The sequence below is a fragment of the Schistocerca americana genome, chromosome 2 (genome assembly GCF_021461395.2).
Source record: "Schistocerca americana isolate TAMUIC-IGC-003095 chromosome 2, iqSchAmer2.1, whole genome shotgun sequence".
NCBI classification, from domain to species: Eukaryota; Metazoa; Arthropoda; class Insecta; order Orthoptera; family Acrididae; genus Schistocerca; species Schistocerca americana.
Genome location: NC_060120.1, coordinates 867,024,142 through 867,047,361, shown reverse-complemented (window position 1 = coordinate 867,047,361; position 23,220 = coordinate 867,024,142). Strand labels below are relative to the sequence as shown.

The window sequence follows — 23,220 nt, the reverse complement described above, 5'->3', positions numbered from 1 at the left end:
ATTGGCCGGCAGAATCAACGCCTAACAGTGCAAGGCGGTTATTTTCTCCTCATGCTCGAGCAGCATTGACTATTGCGCTGCAAGATTCATAACTCTGCGACTGCTTGTTGCGCTTTGTTGCACTGCAGACAATTTGACACCGACACAATTTCCGGAGGGGACATCTTTTCGAGCTTGAAACACGCACTTTATTCCGTCTCTTTCACTGAGTAATGTATTTGCGTCTGTAGATGTGCACCCCTACAGAGCTAGCTACAATAGCTTTTCCGAATAAAACTGGATGTAGACTCAATAAGCCGTCATAGGTCTTCTTTGCCACAGCAATATGGTACACTACTGTTGTGACTATCTTCTGAAGCGAGAGGAAGAGGGCACCTGTGGGACGTGGGAGCGGATCTATGGCGGTACCTCAGTCGTGTTTATGCTGTTCCGATAATTGTGGAATTGAGAGAGAATCGCCGAAACCGAACTGTTTTGTGCCGCTTCTGTTCACAAAGTTACTGGATCTTTCTTTTTAGGAGAGGAAACTATGACAGGATTGTCTTACCTGGACGTGCTATAAATTTAGTTGTTTACTCAATTTCACGAAGATTCCAATGATTTAATTTTTATTCTTGATGGTGCCTCACTTTCACTTTGAGGTGCGGTGGTATTTTAACAACACCATTCTACAACGTTGAACTGGAAGAGGTGAATAACAAAATCTTGTTCATGGTTTTTGGCCTCCCGAGTTACCTTGCGTTTTCTTTCGTGGGGTACATAAAATACAGTCTTTGTGTGTCACACCTATGCCAGGTACTCTTCAAGATCTGAGAAATCGAATTCTTGAAGTTTTAGATTCAATAAACAGGTACCTGTTTCTAGATAACAGAACGCAGCATGTCATTCTCAATGGAGAGAAGTCTTTCGAAGTAAGAGTGATTTCAGGTGTGCCACAGGGGAGTGTCGTAGGATCGTTGCTATTCACAATATACATAAATGACCTTGTGGATAACATCGGAAGTTCACTGAGGCTTTTTGCGGATGATGCTGTGGTATATCGAGGGGTTGTATCAAGAAATTTTGGTCCTATCTCAAAGCGGTAGGCGGATCAAAACAAAATGTCCAGACACTCTGTGACCAAAATGGTACTGAAACAGAGGATGACAGACTAGAGGCCGAAATACTAAATGCATTTTTCCAAAGCTGTTTCACATAGGAAGACTGCACTGTAGTTCCTTCTCTAGATTGTCGGACGGATGACAAAATGGTAGATATCGAAATAGACAACAGAGGGATAGAGAAACAATTAAAATCGCTCAAAAGAGGAAAGGCCGCTGGACCTGATGGGATACCAGTTCGATTTTACACAGAGTACGCGAAGGAACTAGGCTCCCCCCCCCCCCCCCCCCCCCCTTGATGCAGCGGTGTACCGTAGGTCTCTAGAAGAGCGTAGCGTTCCAAAGGATTGGAAAAGAAAAGGGCACAGGTCATCCCCGTTTTCAAGAAGGGACGTCGAACAGATGTGCAGAACTATAGGCCTATATCTCTAACGTCCATCAGTTGTAGAATTTTGGAACACGTATTATGTTCGAGTATAATGACTTTTCTGGAGCCTAGAAATCTACTCTGTAGGAATCATGGGTTTCGAAAAAGACGATCGTGTGAAACCCAGCTCGCGCTATTCGTCCACGAGACTCAGAGGGCCATAGACACGGGTTCCCAGGTAGATGCCGTGTTTCTTGACTTCCGCAACAGTCGTTTAATGAACAAAGTAAGAGCATATGGGCTATCAGACCAGTTGTATGATTGGATTGAAGAGTTCCTAGATAACAGAAAGCAGCATGTCAATCTCAATGGAAATGAGTCTTCCGAAGTAAGAGTGATTTCAGGTGTGCCGCAGGGGAGTGTTGTTATTCACAATATACATAAATGACCTTGTGGATGACATCGGAAGTTCACTGAGGCTTTTTGCGGATGATGCTGTGGTATATCGAGAGGTTGTAACAATGGAAAATACATAGAAAGAAAGATGCTTTATCATTTAGCTACATTATAGCACGTCAGCAACTGGAAGCAGTTAATTCCATAAATTATCTGGGAGTAGGCATTAGGAGTGATTTAAAATGGAATGACCATATAAAATTAATCGTTGGTAAAGCAGATGCCAGACTGAGATTCATTGGAAGAATCCTAACGAAATGCAATCCGAAAACAAATGAAGCAGGTTACGGTACACTTGTTCGCCCACTGCTTGAATATTGTTCACCAGTGTGGGATCCGTACCAGATAGGGTTGATAGAAGAGATAGAGAAGATCCAACGGAGAGCAGCGCGCTTCGTTACAGTATCATTTAGTAATCGCGAAAGCGTTACGGAGATGATAGATAAACTTCAGTGGAAGACTCTGCAGGAGAGACGCTCAGTACCTCGGTACGGGGTTTTGTTGAAGTTTCAAGAACATACCTTCACCGAGGAGTCAAGCAGTATATTGCTCCTTCCTACGTATATCTCGCGAAGAGACCACGAGGATAAAATCAGAGAGATTAGAGCCCACACAGAGGCATACCGACAATCTTTCTTTCCAAGAACAATACGAGACTGGAATAGAAGGGAGAATCGATAGAGGTACTCAAGGTACCCTCCGCCACACACTGACAGGTGGCTTGCGGAGTATGGATGTAGATGTAGATGTAGAATGCCGTTTCGATGTTTCTCGAGCAACGCATGGTTCTCATGGCGAGTGTATGGTATAGTGTCTGTGCGAACATAAAACTCTGAACCTTCCTGTATCCAGTTACTTAAACAATGTGTTTCTGTCTTTCACACTTTGTCTGTAATAAAGAATTAAAATCTGTTCTCTTTTTTCGAATCATTCTGTATATCGATTCTGTTTCCTGAAGGTTACCGCCACGCCAATGGAATGGCAAGATATCCTGTGAACAGCATGGCAAGAAACAAAGTAAAAACCAACATCTGTGGTGCAGGCCCTGAGCGGGGTGTTGGTCTGTGCGTAGAGTACGGCATTTCTTCACCGCGCCACTAGTAGGGGGAGGGTAGCGGGCACATCCCTGGTACTCATTTGATAGCAAGCCGAATGGATCTGAGGCCGTCGTCAGGGGACTGGACTGAGCGAAAATTCCTACCCCGAATTGGATCCGGGACCTCCAAAGTCGGAGCCTAGCGTTCTACTCGCTAGACCTCCACGACCATCAACCAATCAAATCCAGTCCGTATAGTGATAGCTAAAAACACATTATTTCACGTTGCCCTCAGTGCTAAATCAACGGTTTAGAGGAACTGCAGACAATCATTGCTTGTACCTTCAGTTTTCAGCAGGAGACAAGTGTCTCCTCTTGTTTTCTCTATTGCTGGGTGTAGTGTATAGGAATAAAAAAATTAGCACGACATAGGAACGCATAGAGAACGAAATCAAATCACTGACGGCTGTATGAAGTCGTGTGGCACTGTTGGCCCGAACAAATCGAAGAGTTGGTTCAGGGGCATAACTGGAAAGGTTTCCGTCATTCGCACTTTGTTCCAGCCTTTCTTCGCGAAATCTGAGATAAGTATGTTAGGAGTCTCTGTTGGAAGCAAGGAAGCACACGAGGATCCAAAGGGGAAGGGGGTCCCGTTGGAGAAAGTTGGGGGGGGGGGGGGGGGGGGGGGACGGCATGAATCTCCCCCCTAGAAAGTAAAACAACTTTTCTGACGATTGATGTATATAAATTATTATTATGTAACAACTGTTGTTATTATTACTATTATTATTATCAGCCTAGTCGTCTCTGATAACTTAGTGTGGTGGCGACGGCAAATTACGAAGGTTGTTCAATTAGCAATGCAACACATTTTTTCTGGAAGAAAAACATTTTATACTCCATTCTTTTGGTTACAAAACTACATTTTTCAACATAATCTCCGTTCAATGCGACGACCTTCGCTTCCTTACTGGGAGAACCTGCATGCTCGCAAGGTACCTCTCTACTGGTAGACGTCGAAGCTAACGTCCCCCTGCACTAATAACCTCCGCATCATCCATGTACCATGTACCATGGAGTGCATCCTTCATTGGGCCAAACAGATGGATGAAGGGTGGATGAGAAAGAACCTTCCAATGTAGTTTTATGAGCTCCTCTAGGGTGCGCAAATTTGTGTGAAGCCTTGCGTTTTCATGGAGAAGGAAAAGTTCGATCGCATTTTTGAGGCGACGAACAAGCGGACTGAGAGTGTCCGCACGTTCCAACACTGCAGGAGTCACAACCGTGTGCCGCTGGCCGGCCCTAGGGAGATCGGACAGGTTTGCGCGACCTTGTTACGATGGTGACAAGACACCCCACCCGACGACTCACCGTGCTTTTGTTCACTGTCAGATCTCCATAGACATTCTGCAACCGCCTATGAATACCTGCGATGCTTTAGTTTTCGGCCTAAGAAACTCACTGACAACTCTCTGCTCGGAACACAGCTCCATTACAGACACTATTTTGAAGGCTACGTATAGCGCCGCCACGTATCGGAACTTCATGAAACTATAGGGGCTGAAGCGGGAATATTCCACGATGTTCCACAACAAATTCTGTATTTTTCAACCGAAATTGTCCGAGAAAATAAATCTTTTGCATTATTTGTTGAGCGCCCCTCGTATTTGAGGGCGAAGGGGTTGGAGCGTAGTTAAGAGAGAGAAGATAAGCGTTTAACAGCCTATCGACGGCGAGTCATTAGAGACGGACCTCAAGCTCGAAGGAGGGAAGAAAGTCGGCAGAGCCCTGTCAAAGTATTCCCAGCATTCTCCTTAAGTAATTTAGACCACCTTGCTGGGTTGTTGGTTCCGAATGGCTGCGATGAATGCCTGTGGAGTTTAGCGTTATGTTTGTATTTTTTATGGCCAGGGGAGAGAGCGGAGATCGGACCAGCTGTTGGCACATTATTTTTCAAACGTCGAATAGCACCAAAGGGGCAGCCAAGACAATGTCCGCATCCGGCGGTAATTATCATCTTCAACAGCCCTCACTACACGACACACTGTTACGAGTTGTAGAATATAACTCAGCGTTTAAGTGCCATGTCCGCAGCTAGTGTTCTGGCAGCCGGCACGGTAGCTCAGCGTGTTCAGTCAGAGGGCTGCGTGCTCTCTGTAATAATAATAAAAAAAACTGAGTCAAGGAATCAACGATCAACTTGAACGGATGTCTTGTGACGTCCGCCCAGACCAAACGCAACGAACTATATCGAAAAAAAAGCATGTTCGCTCAGAGGGTTAGCTGCCCCCTGTAATTAAAAAACCGAGCTAATGGAGCAACGACGAACTGAAACGGGTGTCTTCCGACATCCGCCCCGAGCAGATATAAGGAACGAAATCAAACAAAATGAGATTAAAAAAAAAAAAGCGTCTTCGGTCAGAGATCTGGTTGGCCTCTGTAATAAAGAAACTGAGTGGAAGGATCAACAAACAAACTTGAACGGATGTCATGTGACGTCCGCAACGACCAAACACAACGATCAACAACGAACAAAACGAGATAAAAAAAAGGGGCTAGCGTTACTGCCTCTGGATCACGGGGTCCCGGGTTCGATTCCCGGCAGGGTTCGGGATTCTCTCTGCCCGGGGGCTGGGTGTTGTCCTCATTATTTCGTCATCATTCGTGACAGTGGTTATAATGCACTGCGAAAAAACTTGAACTGCGTAAAAATTAAGACTTCGTACGGGCGCTGATGACTGCGTAGTTAAGCGCCTCACAAACCAATCATCATCATCATCAGCGCCATGTCTGGTGATCAAGAACTGTGCGCTTTCACTTTTCCTCACTTCGCCGGTGAAATACTGTACTGGCGGTATTTTTTTTTATTTTTTTTTTACGAGGATGATATGGGAGATATGATACTACGAGATGAATTTAATAGAGCACTGAAGAGACCTAAATCGAAACAAGGCCCGTCGACTAGACACGCTTATGCAATCTATCGTTCAAACCAACCACTGGTATGGTATCTTTGTACTTTCACATTTAGTTGTACGAATGTTTTTTCATAGAGTAAGCTGTGACATTATGACATATTTAACGGAGACTATCTAACGTGTATGTAATTCAAACATCTGTCGTGTTTGTACAGAACGAAAAGGGATATTTTGATGTCCTGTGGGCGTTGAGTAAATTACAATCGCAACTAAGGCTCAAACTGGACCAGCATACGTAAGAAAAGCTGTGGATGAACAACTATCACTTCAAGTGGTGCAAGTAATATCACGGGAAAAATTTACATAATATCCAGGCTTTTATTCGAACATTCCTGTTCTCGAATACGTTGAATAAGATTAATAAACCTGTCGATAACGACGTTACAGACGAATTAGTTGCGTTTGTTAAGGACTATAACCACAGAATTTGCCGTAATTTATTTAGGGAAATCACAAAAAACCTACATTTAGTCAGGTGGGAACTTGAAACCAGCTTTTTTCAAATGCACCACTGCATTAAACGCTACGCCATTTCGCTCTAGCTGGTCATATTGCTGTCAGAAGCATATTTTGTTTAGCAAAATAGGTACTATGTTTTCTTGCGCGTGTCAAACAACACACTGAATCTCTAGTTTCTGGATACGTCATTCCTCGCTTTCTATAGAAAATGAAGCCACAAGGGAAAGAGGTCTGTTCGTTGCACATGGGACAAATTTTAATGCGACCCGTAGTTTGCGTTCTCGTGATAATGTATTAGCTGGGAGGCGTGGAACAGCGACGTCAGCTATTTTGTGCTTCGCTTCTATTGGTTGCCGCGGATACCAGCAGCGGCGCATGCGCAAACAGTGTAAACTCACGTGTTGACTGCTTGGGGAACATTAGACGCGGGCGATCAGCCACGCAAGGAGACAACATACAGTGTCATTTGTTGCAGACAAAGGGTTACATGAACAGCAAGCTTCCCTGGACTTAACAGCGACCGGGCGTATTTTCACGCCAGAATTTTTATTGAAAATGTGTGTGTCGATGTAGTGATAGTTTCTGAACGACTGATTTTGTGAACGTGTGTAGCGTATTTTTTAATAAAACGTGTAATGTTCAGTGCAAACGACATTCAGAAAGGTAGCTGTTGACTATTACTGTATGTTTCTTAAACAAATTTTGCATGTTTGCGTGCTGCATGCATTTGTTCGCTTGCAAGGATTATCTCAAAGTTACTTCAGATTGCTGAAGTTAGGCCAGAAGATATCGTGTACGAACCTACCAACCTACCTGCCTGCTTGCTAACAATGTAAAGGTAGTAAAAAAGTTTAGCAATTAATCTAGACTTTGCTCTCCGCAGTTTAGTAGGATTAGACTATCGTGTCCTTGACTTGGCAATCATGTTTTTGGCGGGTGCACCACTGTACTGGTACTTCGACTCTCCTGACATAATATATAGGAGGGAAGGAGCTTACAACGGTCGTCGGCGTATGAGGTAAGTGATTGTAGAAGCTAGCTGTGCCTTAGTTAATACCTTATTAACAGCTTTAGTGTTTACGAATACATTGCTTAAACAATTGTGTAGTGCGTGGCTATAAGCTCGGTAAATAATTTCTTGAAGTCGAAACAAGTTTAAGGAAATGATACAGTCGTATTAGCTTTTAGATTTAAAATTTCAATCACTCTTTCGGCTGGGCGGCCACACAATCATTTTTAAAATGTATATAATCGTTCATTCTTTCACTCTTGATGTACACAACTGTCAAACTGATATCTACGGTGTGCACGGAGTGGTTCGTGTTACTTGAATAACACTGTAAACTGTTAGGTTATTCCACGTAGCCATTCAGAAACACAAGACTACGCTTCATAGCTAGACACAGATCTTCGCCGCCTCGAAAATCTCCCGCGCGACATATGTTACTCCGAGATTGTCACTTCGAAATAACTTCTGGCGTGTTACGCTCTCTACAGTGTGAATAAGCGAACTACTAATTTTAATTTCGAATCAAGGTATGCGCCTACCCCTACGATGGTAGCAGATAGTGACAGTATTCTTTACTATTTGTGGGTCTACTTTACGCGCTATGGGCTATATCCGGGGCACTAAAAATGCCTCGCTGGCGTACTACTACCATGAAATGTATTCGCAAATTGCAAAGAAGATTATACATCAGCTGTACTGTTTACTGGAAACACATGCAAATTTCTACTGGACGAGGACTCGAACCCGGATTTCCCAATTATCGCGGCCTAACATCGACAGTAGTGCGGAATTAATTTGTCTTGGGTAACCCCTAAGTCGACTCTAATTTAATCTACCCCCAACAGTAGACGTGTACATTGACAGCAAGTGACGTTAGCATTTGATTTTTAGAGGTTTGGCGCACAGACGACCTGTAGCGTACTCCTATGTGTAAGTTACGGGGATTGTTTTGTTGTGGTTTGGCGGTATGGTCTGCTGTAATGGTGGTCAGTACTGACGAGTTCAATCGTATGCTCTAATGATAATTCTCTGTAATCATAGAGCTAATTTTTAACTCTTAGGTGATCAATTTAAAATCGGTAAGCAATTTTATTGGTGCTCTTTCAGGGTATACTGTAAAAGTAACTAGTGGTAGCAAAGTTATATCGTAATTTGATTTTTAGGTGCAGCAAAATTAGTACTTACAATTCTGGGAGTACTCATATAGTTCATTCCATTTTCTTTTCCATAAACATCTGGTTGAATTACACGCCAGCGTTTTCTGGGTAGCTGGAAACATCACGAAGTAATACATACATTTGCATTTGTTTTAGATATTGACACAACACACGGAAATGAGTGGTGGGTATGTCTGACATGCATTTTTTCTTGACTAGGCGAAGGTGGTAGTATCAGTGGAGACTCGATTATGGTCGGTCGAATCGCTGTTAAGTTGTTGCGACTTTTAGCTGCATCAAAAAATATTTTTATTAAACGCCCCTTTGAATTCCACAACTGAGTCATTACAAGGTAGTGTTTGTACGGAAGTAAACAAGACTGTTATTCACTGTCAGTCCACTGAACAACCAATGAATGGGTTGCTGACATCTTCACCATAGTGTCGTATAAGACGACCAAACCTACACCCCCTCCCACCACCCCCAACACGTACCACCCCACCTCCCATCATCCATAACTACTACCTCCCCACCTACCACCATACCTAACTACTCCAACCGTTTCCTCCATTCCCAACACCTCCCATAACTACCGTCCCACCCTTTCCCGTACCCCCCATGACTGCCACTTCCCTCCTTATCACAAAAACAACCACCACTCCCTCCTCCACTTACAGCCTCCTCCCAACCCTCATCTGCCACCACCTCATCGTCCAACAAACTGTGCCATCTGCCTCGACTTTCGTCCGCAGACGAAAGATATATACATAGTCGAGAGGACTGTTACAGGAGGAAGTTTACTTAGCTAAGGGCCTCTGATCACCACAGCTTACAGCCTCTCATTAAAGTACCCCTTTTTCACGAAATATAGTTTGACAATGTTTTAGGACTTCTCATCCATTCTTAAATAAGTTGTCAGATCCCAGCTCCTTAAGTAACTGAAGCGTGAGTAAAATCCTACCTTTGATAGGAATTCCGTTGTCTTCAGCTTTCTCGTATTTTGCTTGCCTTGTTAGTTCTAAAACATCCATGGCAAGTCCTAATGTGTTCTTGTAATACCTAGCAGCATCTATAGAATAAAACATTCACCGAATGTACTCGTAATGAAGTAAACGCTGCCTGCGACAGAAACAGCGCAGCTCTGAGATTGAATCCCGTCGGTCAAGCGGCTGCCAGTAAGTTGGTCGGTCGGCCAATAAATCGGTGAGTGTTGTAGGGCTCTTCACGCTATGCTTCTGTGGAAAAATGGCTTCCGTTTTGTACCCGGTTCTCGTATGTTACCTCTTAATATGCACACACTCGCACTTTCACAAAATCACAGCTTTTTTTGTAGACGTATTACACTGATTTAGTGAATCTTTGAGTCCTGTCTGGAAATTTAACAATTTACATTACCATGCATATCGTACGTGTGTTCTGAGTGCGGTCGTCAATAGGGCACACTAGTCGTCTTAAGGGCGACGCTAAATGGAGTCTGTAAGACATTTCAGAGATTTTTAAGACTACGTGCTTTGTTTTTGCTAAGCAGAGAAATTAAGCTGTAAACTTTGAAAGGTTGCCATTTACCTAATACGGCACTCTTTGGCACATCCGTGACCACTGTTGTGAACAAGAACTGAACGTTCCATGCTAAGATTTGTCTGGAAGCTAATCAGTCTTTGCAACTCCTCTGGAATATCTTTGCTGTGACCTCCGTCTTCCTCCATTGAACCCTTCCGTCTGGTTACCCTCGGTTAACCCCTCCCCCCCCCCCCCCCTCCTCCTCCCACCCATCCCTGCGCTCTTCCCCACTTTATACCTCACAGAAAGATCTAGCTATACCCTAGCATTGGACCGAAGAATATGATGGAGCCCATTGTATTTCGAAGTTTTCTGTTTTTTTCTTGGTTAATTACCTGCTTTGTCATCTGCGTTCAAGGCTCAGTTGTTGACTGTTACATCGTGTATACATTCACAAGTTAAGGAGGACCATGAAAAACTCACTACTGGATATAGTATTTTTACAGAATTACCGGCTACTAACCAAATCCTCCATTACACTTGCACTCGCGAAAATGCAGCCTGCTATTCACAAGCCAATGTTATCCTTGGAACCCTTTAGTGTGATCGTGCATTATTATCTTTAAATACTCCACAGTAACTGACTGTATTCCTGTGGATCTCTTGTCGTGTAGGGATTCCGGGAAATGTTCTTGAAGGCTTCTTCGCAAAGGAAACCGCAGAGATACAATCTGGAGATGATGCCGGGATCCGACATGTTAACACTGCCTTCAGCTTTTGCAGCCTTGGACCAAGGGATGGCTCCCTGTGGCCATTATGAACAAAATACATATCATAAAAGCGTCCACGATCACATGGCGAGCTTTCCTTCACCTTCTCGAAGGGAATCTACTTTCTTTTGCCGACTACATATCGAGCATACGTGGTTGACGCATTCACGTCCTCACCAAAGGATTCACCCCACTGTCATTGTGACGTCCCTGTATCATTGACCCCTATCCTGTTAGTGCGTCAACTTCGCTGCTTAGCGGCAAACGCTGAAGGATGACAACTTTCTTTCTAACGTTAGCCGACGACGTCCAAGTGGAGGATCTGGTTTTAAGTCTTTTTCCGAAAGTGGTTAGTGTATACTCATTTAAAGCTTGTCACACTGGTCTGTCTTCTCCCTCCCCCCTCCCCTCCCCCCTCGCCATTCTGTTATGTGAAATTTCAGCCTTCGTTCAACAGTTAGTAGAGGCCTGTCGAACGGGTGCGGAATTAGACTTCCCACCGCAGGAATGGACGTTGGGGACTCTAGCAGCTAGCTGCTTCATTACGGCACACCTTTCTTTTCTCATTGCAGATCTTTCTTTTGGTGTTTCCTTTGCTTTCATCTCTTTCGCTGGTTCTGTGCCTCAGATGACCACACAAGGATCAAATTGGCAGTCCTTCCTTTTCTCCTGAAATCTTTAGATTACTAAACAAAATAAGGGACTGATGACATCGATGTTAGGTATTTCAACCTCGTCCGCAGCTCGTGGTCTCGCTATCGCGTTCTCGCTTCCCGAGTACGGAGTCCCGGGCTCGATTGCCGGCGGAGTCGGGGATTTTCACCTGCCTCGAGATGACTGGGTGTTTGTGTCGTCCTCATAATTTCATAATCGTTCATGAAAGTGGCGAGATTGGACTAAGCGAAGGTTAGGAATTTGTACGGGCACTGACAACCGCGCAGTTGAGCTCCCCACGAACCATCTTTCAACTTCCCCCAACAATTCATTAATTTAGTCTTTATTCAGCTTCAATTAAAACATCATTGTCATTTTTCTTAGGTCCATTGTCATTTACTAGCCCATTTTCAGCCCTCACAGACGTCAGACCCTCTGAGTTCCTTCCATTTCAAATTTGGCGTAATTCTTCTACGTACAGTGAAACGTGGAAACACGGCCCCTCTAATACGAACGTTGAGTGGCCTGCAGCGGTAAGCTGACGTGCGTATTCTGTTTCAGAACCCTAACCGTATTTTTCTCCACAGCTTTAAGTTATGACTAAACATTCTAGGAAAGGCGTCTACGTCTCAGGCTCTGCAGCTTGAATACAAGGAGCACTGTCGTTCGTAGCACTAAGAGTGTTACAGAACAGAAAATTCCTACAACAGCATCGTCAGCCAACAGTGGCATAACTTGACGGTTATTTTGAAAACCACGAAGATAGGTGATGTGTAAGCTCACACCAGTAACTTTGAAGTGCAATAAATGGAATGGATGGCACTCCACTACGGGCGTACGGTTGTATGGAATCACTGCAGTAAGATGGGTCGCCGTGGAGACTGGACGTAATGGCAGGAGCAATAGTTGGATGTGCGTGAATGAAGTTGCCAGATTTGTTGATGTATCAATGCGGGCTGCCAGTCTCTCTACAAGACACAACCATTCCCAGTGCGTAAGAACAGCTGTCTTAAAAAGATTCTAGCCGGCAGGAACAAGAGCAGTGTCACGCCTTGTCAACGGCAATAGGTGTAAACCCGAAAGGAATTGCTGCTGTCTGTTGATCAGTTTCCAAGCGAACATTGCGAAGGAAACTGCATGCCCAGAGCATTAGTAGTAATGTACCTCACAAAAGTCAATTGCTCACGAAGACACAGAAAGAGGCAGGTCTTCAATAGGCCAAGAAACCGAACTCTAGTATCTTACATAAGGCCTGTAACGTTGTCAAACGGCTCGCGACTTCGCCTATTTTTAAAATGTGTTGCAAGACTTGGAGTGCTCTGACGGCTCAACGTGGCGTTCCACTCAGTGTGTGGAGGGTGTCGTTCAGATCGGAGGTGAAAAGTTTGGAGGTGCTTTTCGTACCATGGCTTGGGTCCACTCAGTCGGGTTTCCCCTGTCAATGAATCAGTGTGTTTATTTCAACATTCTCGGTGAGAGGATTGCTCTTTCCACTAAGTTTTCGTGACTAGTTTGCTACGAGCATTCTCGTCCTATTCGCAGTCATCTGTTCCTCGGTTGACGAACTCTGGCATCTAATATCACTTCGATTGGCACTCTAAAATCTCATAGGTGACGCCTGGGACCATTTGAAACAGAAGGTGACGTGTAGCATTCAATATCCCTGTAATTTTGACAGTTTTAAGCGATCTAGTCAATGAAAGGCTTCAGCTGGATATAACATACCTGAAGAAACTTATGGGCTCTTTTCCTACCGGAATAGGGGTCATCACCAAGGGTAGAGGCGGCGTTCCGCGTAATTAGTGATATCTCTCCTCTAGTTGACATCCTTTTTTTTGTACAGCGTACTTTTCGATTTTGAATCAATTTACCCCCTCTCGCTATTCGTGTGCTTATGTAAAGGACCATATTGCAAATGATGCACACGAAATTTGACCTGGTAACACCTGAAGAGCTGCTGATATTTTATCCACAGCTGCTAAGTTATGTCTTCAAAGTAAACAAAAGTTACGGCTTTTAGCGGCCAGAAAGCAGTTCCCAACAAAAAATCAGAAAATAGAAAAAGTAAACTCGTTCAACTTATTATTAACTCTCATTCATGAAAGAAATGACATACAAAAGAAAATAGATTTAATTGCATTGAAGGAACAATCTATTGAAAGCACAGAACTAAAGAACGAAAGGAAACTGTACTTTCATTCTACAAGACAAAGAATAAAAGCATTGGTGATAGGATTCCTAAGAAGAGTACCTGGGTACACACAGGCAGGAGAATCAATATTGACATCAGAGCAACTGGCACTGAAAAGTTTAAATGGGCAGCTTAAGAAATGGAGGAATAACTGATAGAACTTAACAAGAAGGTAAGGCGGCAGAATACCAGAATTATAATGGGTTCTTACCCAGTGGACAGAAGATCTTTAATAAGACTAAGGAAAAGGTAGAAAGATCAATAATTTCGACTAAGAGGGAATAACACAAATATTTAATATATGCAGAAGGAAGACATGTCTTATCAAAAATATTGTTTTTTTAAGTAACTGTAAGTTTATTACATATAAAACCCTGGTCTGATGTAAGAAAGGTCATGCAGGCATTAATCTGATCAGGATAGAGAAATAAATAAAAACAAATAATGTAAAGATAATTGTTTACTGTACATATCGTTTTTGCTATAAAGAGCAATATCCCATAGAACTGAATTTGGAGAGGCGCTGAGTCAAGACAGCGAGTTGAGTTGAATCATTGGGCGAGCCAAGGTAGCACACTGACTCCTAAGTCTTTCTGATCCGCTGAGTGCGAGCAGTGGCTGAAGACTGCAGCTCATGTGACTTAGTGATCTCATAGTGCGATCCTACGTCAAGGGATAAGAATTAACAAATCACCCGGAATTGTGTAAACCTTTATTGGATTTATGGATTTCTCGATTTTCATCTCAGATCAAGAGCGTAAGTACAACATGTAAACGATAACTGTTTGCAGTGTACGACGATATTGTAGATAAACTCGAGAACAAAAATTTGATGTAGGACACTTGTGTTCTGTAAAGTCGAGAATCTACCTCAAACTGACTTACAGAAAGTACCTAAGCCACAGCACATGCATGTCACATGACGTTTTCGATATTCTCCTGCTCTCTCAGAAAGCTTTTAGTCCTACAGAAAATAGGACATTTTCATAGGAAATTTAATGTAATTTTATTCTGGGATATGTTTTCGCTGGGGGCCACGTTTTTAGAGTTGTTCAAGAAAATCTTGAGAGGGGGGATTGTTTGAAGCTCACTTTTTAGGTTTTTGTTGAATAACCCGAATAACTGGCCTCTAGTAAAAACCTATCCGAGTATAAAAGTAAACTGCATTAAATTTACTGCAAAAGGCGCCATTCCTTTGTTCTCTAGGACCAATAGTTTATTCTAAAAAGGGGAGAGAATATTGAAAACCTTGTGCAATGTGTATGCTTTATAGTTTAAATAGTTTTTATAGGCCAGTATGATAGTTTCCCATCTTGACAGATGACAAGTGTACTATGTCAAACTATTCGTCGCATCCTCCTCTACACCACTTTGCTGCATAGTAAACAATTATCGTTTGCGCCCTGTATAAGGTGGCAAAGTTTCTGCTTCAATGCAGCGTTATGAACTGATCATCCTTCATTTTTTTTCTCATGCCTGAGAAAAGCTGCACACATTAGTAGTATATGCAGACTAATAAGTGAACATGCATATTCTTGTGCAGCTTGGGAAATGTCCTGCAGCGTGTGGCTTGGGGGCGCCATTGCAGCAGGCTGCCGCAAAATCTTCGTTCTACTCACTTTCACCCCGAAATTTTGGACCAGGCAAACTACTGTTCCCTTTCTGAGTCAGATATCTCACGCCTTAGACGGATCTAGCTCTTTGAATTAATTCAGCAATTCAGGAGGGCATTGCCCGTCTCTAGAGTAGTCTCTCTTTGAACGGGTGCCTGGAGACTGCTAAAGTGTTGTGCAGAGACTGATAATACCGAAAACTGATATTTGCATTCATCACTCAAGGCAAACCTTCATGATAGTTTCGACAACTAATCTCAATGTAGGTGGACATTAAAGAATGTTGAGAAAAAATAAATTTACCTGCCCAAGATGTTTTTGCTGTACTGGGAGAATTTTTACGCTGGTTCCCTTCCTCTCCGTGCTACAACGGGGTATGTTACTCATATGAAGAGAACTTTATGGGTCAGTAAAATGTTCATAGTTTAGTCTACTCACTTGAAATAGAAATAACTCTAAACTAATTTTATACCTCAGATCGGATTTTACGTGCACAAAAATTTTGCTTGTGATTCGGGAACACAACGTGGGGTTTCTAGAACCCTTCTGATGAAAACTGACACTTCACAGAATATTTCTCCGTGCTACTTTACTTTATAAACTAAGTTTTCGCATCACATCGGATTTTACTTACATATTTGACGTATACAATGAGGGTAATTTGAACCTCTGAACCTCTATCTCAGAAACGGATACAGACATTCAAGCCTCTTAGAGATCCGTATCTCTATCGTAAAGATTTCAGTCGTTGAGTTGTGCATAGCCGTCCTGGAATCCCCGCCTCGGTTTGGTACAAAAAAATCGCAAGAAAACCTGTTCTTGGGGTTTATAAAGAACAGCCCATGAATTAATGGTGCCTTCATCAGCCCCTTGAGGCCCAACAGACCACATCAAATGCAAAAAGAACCAACCAATTTGCTCCATTCGCCTGAGGAGGAAGTATGCGTACTTTCACACTGTACTGTAGGATAGTGACAAAGACGATCCTTCTGTTTGGTATATAAATAGCACCTAACCCAAGGGTTATCCAAAAGACTCGACCCTAGCTTTGCCATCAACAGAGCCCGGAAAAACCCGGTTTATATGCGCAGCGTTTTGGAACGTATTATGTAGCGCTTGCTATCGCATACGTAGCGTTTAGTTGTCAGTAACCTTATTTCCAACAAGTCTTTTTGGATATGACACATATAATTCACACATTGGTGCGTTTCCTTCCTATCAATAAACACAGATTTGGCCGATTGATAGTATACTCTGGAGCTCCAGAACATCGCTTTGATGCCATTGCTCTCAACGAACGAATAATGGTCGAGGAAGGTTTCATGGTTTGATGATCAAATGCAGCGTGCGGTGCAGACTGTCTATCCAGCCATCGTCACACTTCATCCGTGTGCCTAATTACACCCGTCATCTGAGGAATACGAGTGTTTCGCGCTGTCAGTCTCACGACTTCAACAGTGTCGAGCATCTGTCCGAATATTTTGACACTGTTGTCGCTGTATGAAGTATTTTCTGCAATATGGTGCAGGGCATATCATCCCTAGTAGTTCAGTAGCTGCTCGATGAGACCGCTGCTTTGCAAACGAATTCCATCTGGCACTCAAACTGTGATCTACGGTTCATCGAATATTAAATACGCCGGAAAAACATTCAGAATCTAGTCACTGCTCGTGTACGTCTATTCCGTGGCAAATAGCTGCCATAAATGAAGTAAAAGTGACACTATTTGTTTTTTGACTTCGTTTGGATGTCAACAATGTGATAACGAGCATTTCCATCAAAGAATTAAAATACATACAAAAGCCGCAAACCAAGCCTACAGGACAATAAAAAAAATTGAAATTCGACAAAAAGTAACAAGTAGGTGAATCATTTTTTGTTAAAACAAATTCATTGGATACAAATTAATGTTTTCTCTTGCTGCGGAAAATGGCCACACTAACGCGTTTGATAAATATTGTGAAACACAGATATTTATTTTTATCTACATGATAAAAATAACTGTTCGTACGCTGCGCCATTTCAGATAATCTTCTACTTGACCGTAAGGCTGCGATCACAGAGGCACAGACATCGGAGCAATTCGGCCGACGACCGATTTCAGTCTAAGGCAGCTGAGTTTTACAAATCCGCATGGTAACACGCATACAGTCAGTGTAACTACCTTTTGTCGACCGGCATAACCGACGTTGATTGTTGTGACGTTGATTTGTCGTGACAGCAAATAGATCCCGAAATTTTCGGCGCAAATTATTTTTATCAAATACGAGCAGTCGGCCTATTTCTGGAATTGTTTAAATAAATGCTTGTCGTTTCATCAGGAAAAACAGTTTTTCTTTTCGCGCAATATTTCATTGATGAATATTTCTTTCTGGATTTTGGAGAAAACTGATAGTTAAAAAAGGCTGTAATACAGTACCATCTTACTTTCATAACTAGTAGGGGAACCGGAGCGCTGCACCAGGGACACAGAATATAAACCTGGCGCCAGAAATTAATAAACTGAAAAAAGTAATAATTGGAACGAAAAAGTGGGAAAACTAGTAAATTTGGTCAAATGAAGTATTTGTGTTCGTTCAAATAACTTGGTTTTGGAAATCCTTCAGAGGTAGGGATGGAGAATCATTTACCTCCTTTACCCTGCTGGCAGATCAATATCAGTTAGGAATCATACCGTAGACTAATTACATTATGAATCAAAAGGGATTGAAGGTGATAAAATAAGGATTTGAAGATGTGTTTACGAAATTGACAGAAATGATCGAAAAAACGCAAGGCGCGAGCGAAAAATGTAACATATTATGAAACACGGGCATAGGGTACTTGCTTTGAAAAGAGCTGTACTAAAAAAATAGCTTTCTTAAGCAGACTAAGCTCTCATAAGACCCGGGCTACAAATAGAACCAGCAAATCATGCAGAATAAGCGTCAGGGGACTTGCAGGATTAAAGGTCAAATCGCACCACAAAGTGAATCTGAAAAATTCGTCGCAAATTCAGGAGGTAAGTATTTTTCGCGTCGATGACGTGTGATTAGAGATGGTGCACAAGCTCCACAAATAACAGAAAACCTGAATTTGTGTAACCAGATGGGAATATGAAACAGTTCTCCCGAATACAAGTGCTGTGTATTACCTCTGAATGTATTTTGAAGAAAAATAATTATTTAAGCAACAACATAAAAACTTATGAGGGACGTAGTAAAAAGTTAGGCAGGAAATATGCAATCGTAAAATGGGGAAATTTTTAATGTTAATTATAAACTGATGAAAGATAGTCCCAAAATTGTGGATACTGTGTATAATAGACACGAAAGAATTACAGACATTGGCTGCAACCGGGCACTGGTTTAAATCAGTTGGGAACCGGACCGGCAGTCTAACCATGGCCTCCTGCTTATTAAGCAGATTCGCTACAACACACTCACTCACTCTCTCTCTCTCTCTCTCTCTCTCTCTATCTCTCTCTCTCTCTAACCTGAGACAGGAGAGTATCTATTAACTTCGTCATTTGTGACTAATAACCACAAGAGAAATAATGCAGGAATAACACGCATTACCACTCAGAGCTCAGAGAGCCAGAAAAAGTTGGGGACCAGACCCTTCTCAGACAATAATGCGGATACATTACCACGTTGCATAACAAGAATAGAATACGTAGGTTGCAGTATACGATAACTAGCATGACCTGTGGACCACAGAAGCCCCCACGGTGTTGAAAAAATGTGAAACTGAAGTTCCGGAATTTTAAGCTGTTAGATCAATATTCTTGCGCTCAGTTATTTCAAGAGATGGTGGTACGATACTCCTCGTACACGTGCACTTGTGAGCATGTGTGATTGTTCATGCTCGGTGCTTATCTAACATAGTGTAGAAAAACTGCCGTCTTTTGAAGTTACTTCAAATAATGTTTAATATTGAAGCCATGCTGCAACACAAAAATGAATGGAAAAACAAACGGAGCTATGCTCCCAACTGAGTTTTCCAGTAGGTAATAAAATGCTTGCGCGTCGTATGCAAAATAAGGTGGGACATTGTCGTGCAGTGAAAACATCTCCTTGGACAACTTCCCACGACACTTAGTCTCACCAACATTTGGTTACCCCGTCAAGAGATTTTGGTAGTGTGCCCCCTTAGGAGCATAATCTGTTAGCACACACCATAGTACGCCCACAATCAGCTTCCACAAGCCATGTGTTTACACTGTTTGTTCATTTGTCTTAGGGATCATTTTGATACCCCCAACAGTCGTTTATGGTCATTACACAGCTACAGAAGCCATCTCGATTGGCCTGATACAGCTGCGACATTTCTGCTGCGCCTTTTTCACTATCGCCTCGATTGTCATACGCCTGACTTAACAGCATTAGGGCCTCTATTCTCTGTTCTTCGCAGAGAGATCATCTGACGATTTTTCTTGTTCATTGACATGTTTCACAACACTGCAAGCGTTTGCACTATTTACAGGGATATCCATTTATTATATGAACTCACAATGGTGAGTGATTCATCGTGATATTTGCAAGCCATGAATTTGTATCAGAACTTCTACGATGGACATGTGAAGTGGTACACCGGCAGGTCGAAACACACATGTGAGAAATAAGTTGTTTGTGGAAGGAATCGACAAGTATTCTCTTAGTGATCACATTAATTACGAGATTGGAAAGCTACGTAATCGTGCGCTTTAAAATAAGATAGTACAAACAAAGTTCTCTTTCATCTGCAAAATAAGTGTTCCACGGTTAATACTATTTTCGTGGAGCCTTTTTGTCCATATGTCTGTTCATAAGATTTGCATGTTTGAAATAGTGTTTTTAATCACGTGTTAAAACACAGTTCAATACTTTATTTATAAAACATGGTATTATTAGTTTTAATCTGTTCAAAACAAAAAAGGCCAGGTTTGAGTAGAACTCTCACACTGAGGGCTCCGCGCAAACTTAATTATGTACATAGACAGTTCAACCATTTCGGGAATAGAGTATCCCATTCATTTTTCCTGTTACCGTATAGACACTGATACTGGCAAGATATCGGTCCACAGGATTCCAAGATTTTAGAGAATGTTTTAAGTTTAATAATATAAATGTGACATTGTCATTCACGATACAGGCGACCAATATTATAGTAATCAGTTCTTCATTCAAGATGACTGCATAAAAGTGGTAAGTCAAATATCAGGCAAGGAATGACTTAACTGAACATACGATGCGTTTCGGAATTTATTCATCATCAGATATCCATGGGCGGTTACTAGTCCGCGAATGTTTCTTTCACATAAAACTTGAAACACCATATCTAATTGCAGTAGGATATCTAATACCGGTAGTGGATGAATTTCGAAACGCGGCATACTGAGCTATAGTCTTTCTTTGGTTGATTCATTTTTACCATTGCGACCCAGTCAGCCTGAATGCAAAACTGATGTTTGTTTTAATTTCAAGTTTGATGTCGGATATCAAATGAGAGAAAAAATATTTCTTCGGATGATATAATTAAAAATAAATATTTTTCGGATTTTTTCCTTTGCTTGCACTGTGAAGCGTATACTGTGAAACAGACGAACACAGATAAGTGAATTTTTTCATGCTAAGAAATCAGACGTAGCGATCGGTTTTACTTGGTAAAAACTTTCAAAGGTCAAGATCGTATAATATTTATTTATTTACAACAATCGATTTCGGCAGACCTGAAGATGACAGCGAAGTCTGTCGAAACTGGTTGTTGTAAATAAAGAAATATTTATGCAATCTTGACTTTAGAAAGTTTCTAAGTCAGGAGAGAAATGACACATTTTTTTTGTGAGATGTAATTAAATTTACAGTTTTCGGATTTTTCCTGTGGTTGTACTGTGAAATCTTCCGTTTTTCCAAATTTCATGATTGTAAGCCAACGGGAAGAACACTATAGGTTTAGATGAGCGAGTTTGCGAGCGTTAAAATATGACTTAGATGGTTGTATCTTTTGACTGCATTGTCTTAGAAGCTTCAATATTTTACACCGCTAAGTGACCGTAGACTTCAGTACATAACGCAAATTTCAACTTGATACGTGTAATCGTTCTTGAGAAAAAGGGTTTTCAACAGTTACTGAGAGATGGACAACATAGCCGTCCTGTAATGGGTTCGTTTTTGTCGACTGAGGTACGGTACTCAAAAAATTTACACATTTTTACCCAACTGCGGGGTAAACCTCGCGCGAGGGGGGCGGGGGGCGGCGTCCCATGATATCTCACCAAGAGGAAAGGGGTCAAAAATTTAAAGAAAACCCCTCATTTAGTTAGTTGGCTTCCTCTAATCACTGCTTTGTCATGGCGCAGTGTTACTGTGTATTTTAATCACACTGCAAGGATCGTTCAAGTATTATTTCTCTTTAAATACAGATACATTTGGTTTTGACTCCTTTTGTAGTGTTTGCTGTGCAACTGCCGCTTTGGGATTTCAGTACAGACCAGGATGGTAGATATCTACTTGCAGAGAAACAAAAAATTACCATTAACTACTTTCTGAGTTGATAACGAAACACTTTGGCTCACCAATGTACTGTATACTTGTGCTGACTGACATGAATGGTCACTACAGTCATATAAACATACGAAATTTGAGTATTTTCTATGGAAATACATACAGTTTTGTTCTCAATAGGGGCAACTCGAGCCGCAGCGATGTGGGGCGGACTGGCCTCCCAGCAGCTGGTGGGCGCATGCAGACACCTGGTGGCCGTGGGGGAGGCGGCGGCGGTGGTGGCCGGCGCGGCAGGAACAAGATGGCGGCGCAACAGCAGGTAAGCCTGTTCTACACCATACCCCGTTCCTCCCAGGGGGGGCCCCACAGTCCTTTTGTGGGTACGTGTGTGGCGCGCGTGGGGCCCCGAGCTATTGCAGCCTCCTTTCCTTTCCTTCCCTGTTCCTCTTCCTGCCTCTCCTTGCTCCTTGCCTCTGTCCCCTCTTTTCCCTCTTAGTGGACTTCATGTCGACATGGCTATCCTCCTGACTTTGTTTTGGTCTGTGCTATTGTTTAGTTTGCTGTTTCATCTCCTTTTTGGTGTTTTTGGTCCCCTTGGGGTTTGACCTCCATTTCCAAAAATTTTCCGTTCAGTGTGAGCCATTTGGGGATGAACTCCTTACCTAGCTTCCATGGTGCAGGTTCCTCTCCCTCCCCTTTCCCCTTTCCCTTTGCACCCTGGCCCCCTCCTGCTAGGTCACCAGCACTGTAACCAGTCTGTGTGGTGGGGCTGTTAAGTACCCACTTGGCTGAGTCCCCTGAAACCACAGGGAACACACTGCTAGTACCTGAGCTGTTAATGCCTCGTGTATACCCAGGAGTCGATGCTCATTGTTTTGGAGCACTAGAACTCCTGGCAATGGCCGCTGTGCCAGATGGTCCTTGCTGTGTCTGGGAGGTGCCCCCACGGGGCGAGGGGGCCCCCCCCCCAGGGGAGCCACAACTCTTTTGTGACTACATGCGTAGCGAGTACGGGACCCCGAGCTAATGTGGCCTTCCTTCCTTTCCAGGCTGCATACCTTCCCTTTCCGCATCTTTTCCCATCTCCCAACTTCGCCCCCCCCCCCCCCCCCCCCCCCCTCACCTCTGGCTCTTTCCTTCCCTTTCTCCCCCCTCTGGGAGTATGGTTTGTGCCTACGTCCGGAGACGGACGCTTGTAAATGTACCGCATTCTTCGCCTTCCTTGCTTGTATGTCTTCATCCTTCCTTTGTCCTTCTTTTCCTTACCTCTTCTCTTTACCCTTTTCTCCACTGCGGCGTTTGAGACCCCTCTTCTTTCCTTTCCCTTTCTCTTTTGTCCTCCCTGTGCGTGTCTGAAGGCCAACCCACGCACATCCATGCGTAGCCGGTGACGGGGTAACGCGTAATTCCCCGCCCCAGGTAGACAGGTAGGACACGTACGTACCCACTGGTAATGGCCAGGCCCA

The 23,220-nt window shown here is 42.9% G+C and overlaps 1 protein-coding gene across 1 annotated transcript in view; it reads left to right on the top strand.

Moving 5' to 3' along the window:
• Positions 1 to 23,220, top strand: part of LOC124595716 — a 113,839-nt gene that overhangs the window by 15,447 nt on the left and 75,172 nt on the right. The window contains exon 2 of the mRNA XM_047134583.1: positions 21,935 to 22,073. Within this exon, the coding sequence (XP_046990539.1) occupies positions 21,935 to 22,073 (139 nt within the window). The remainder of the gene's footprint in view (positions 1 to 21,934; positions 22,074 to 23,220) is intronic.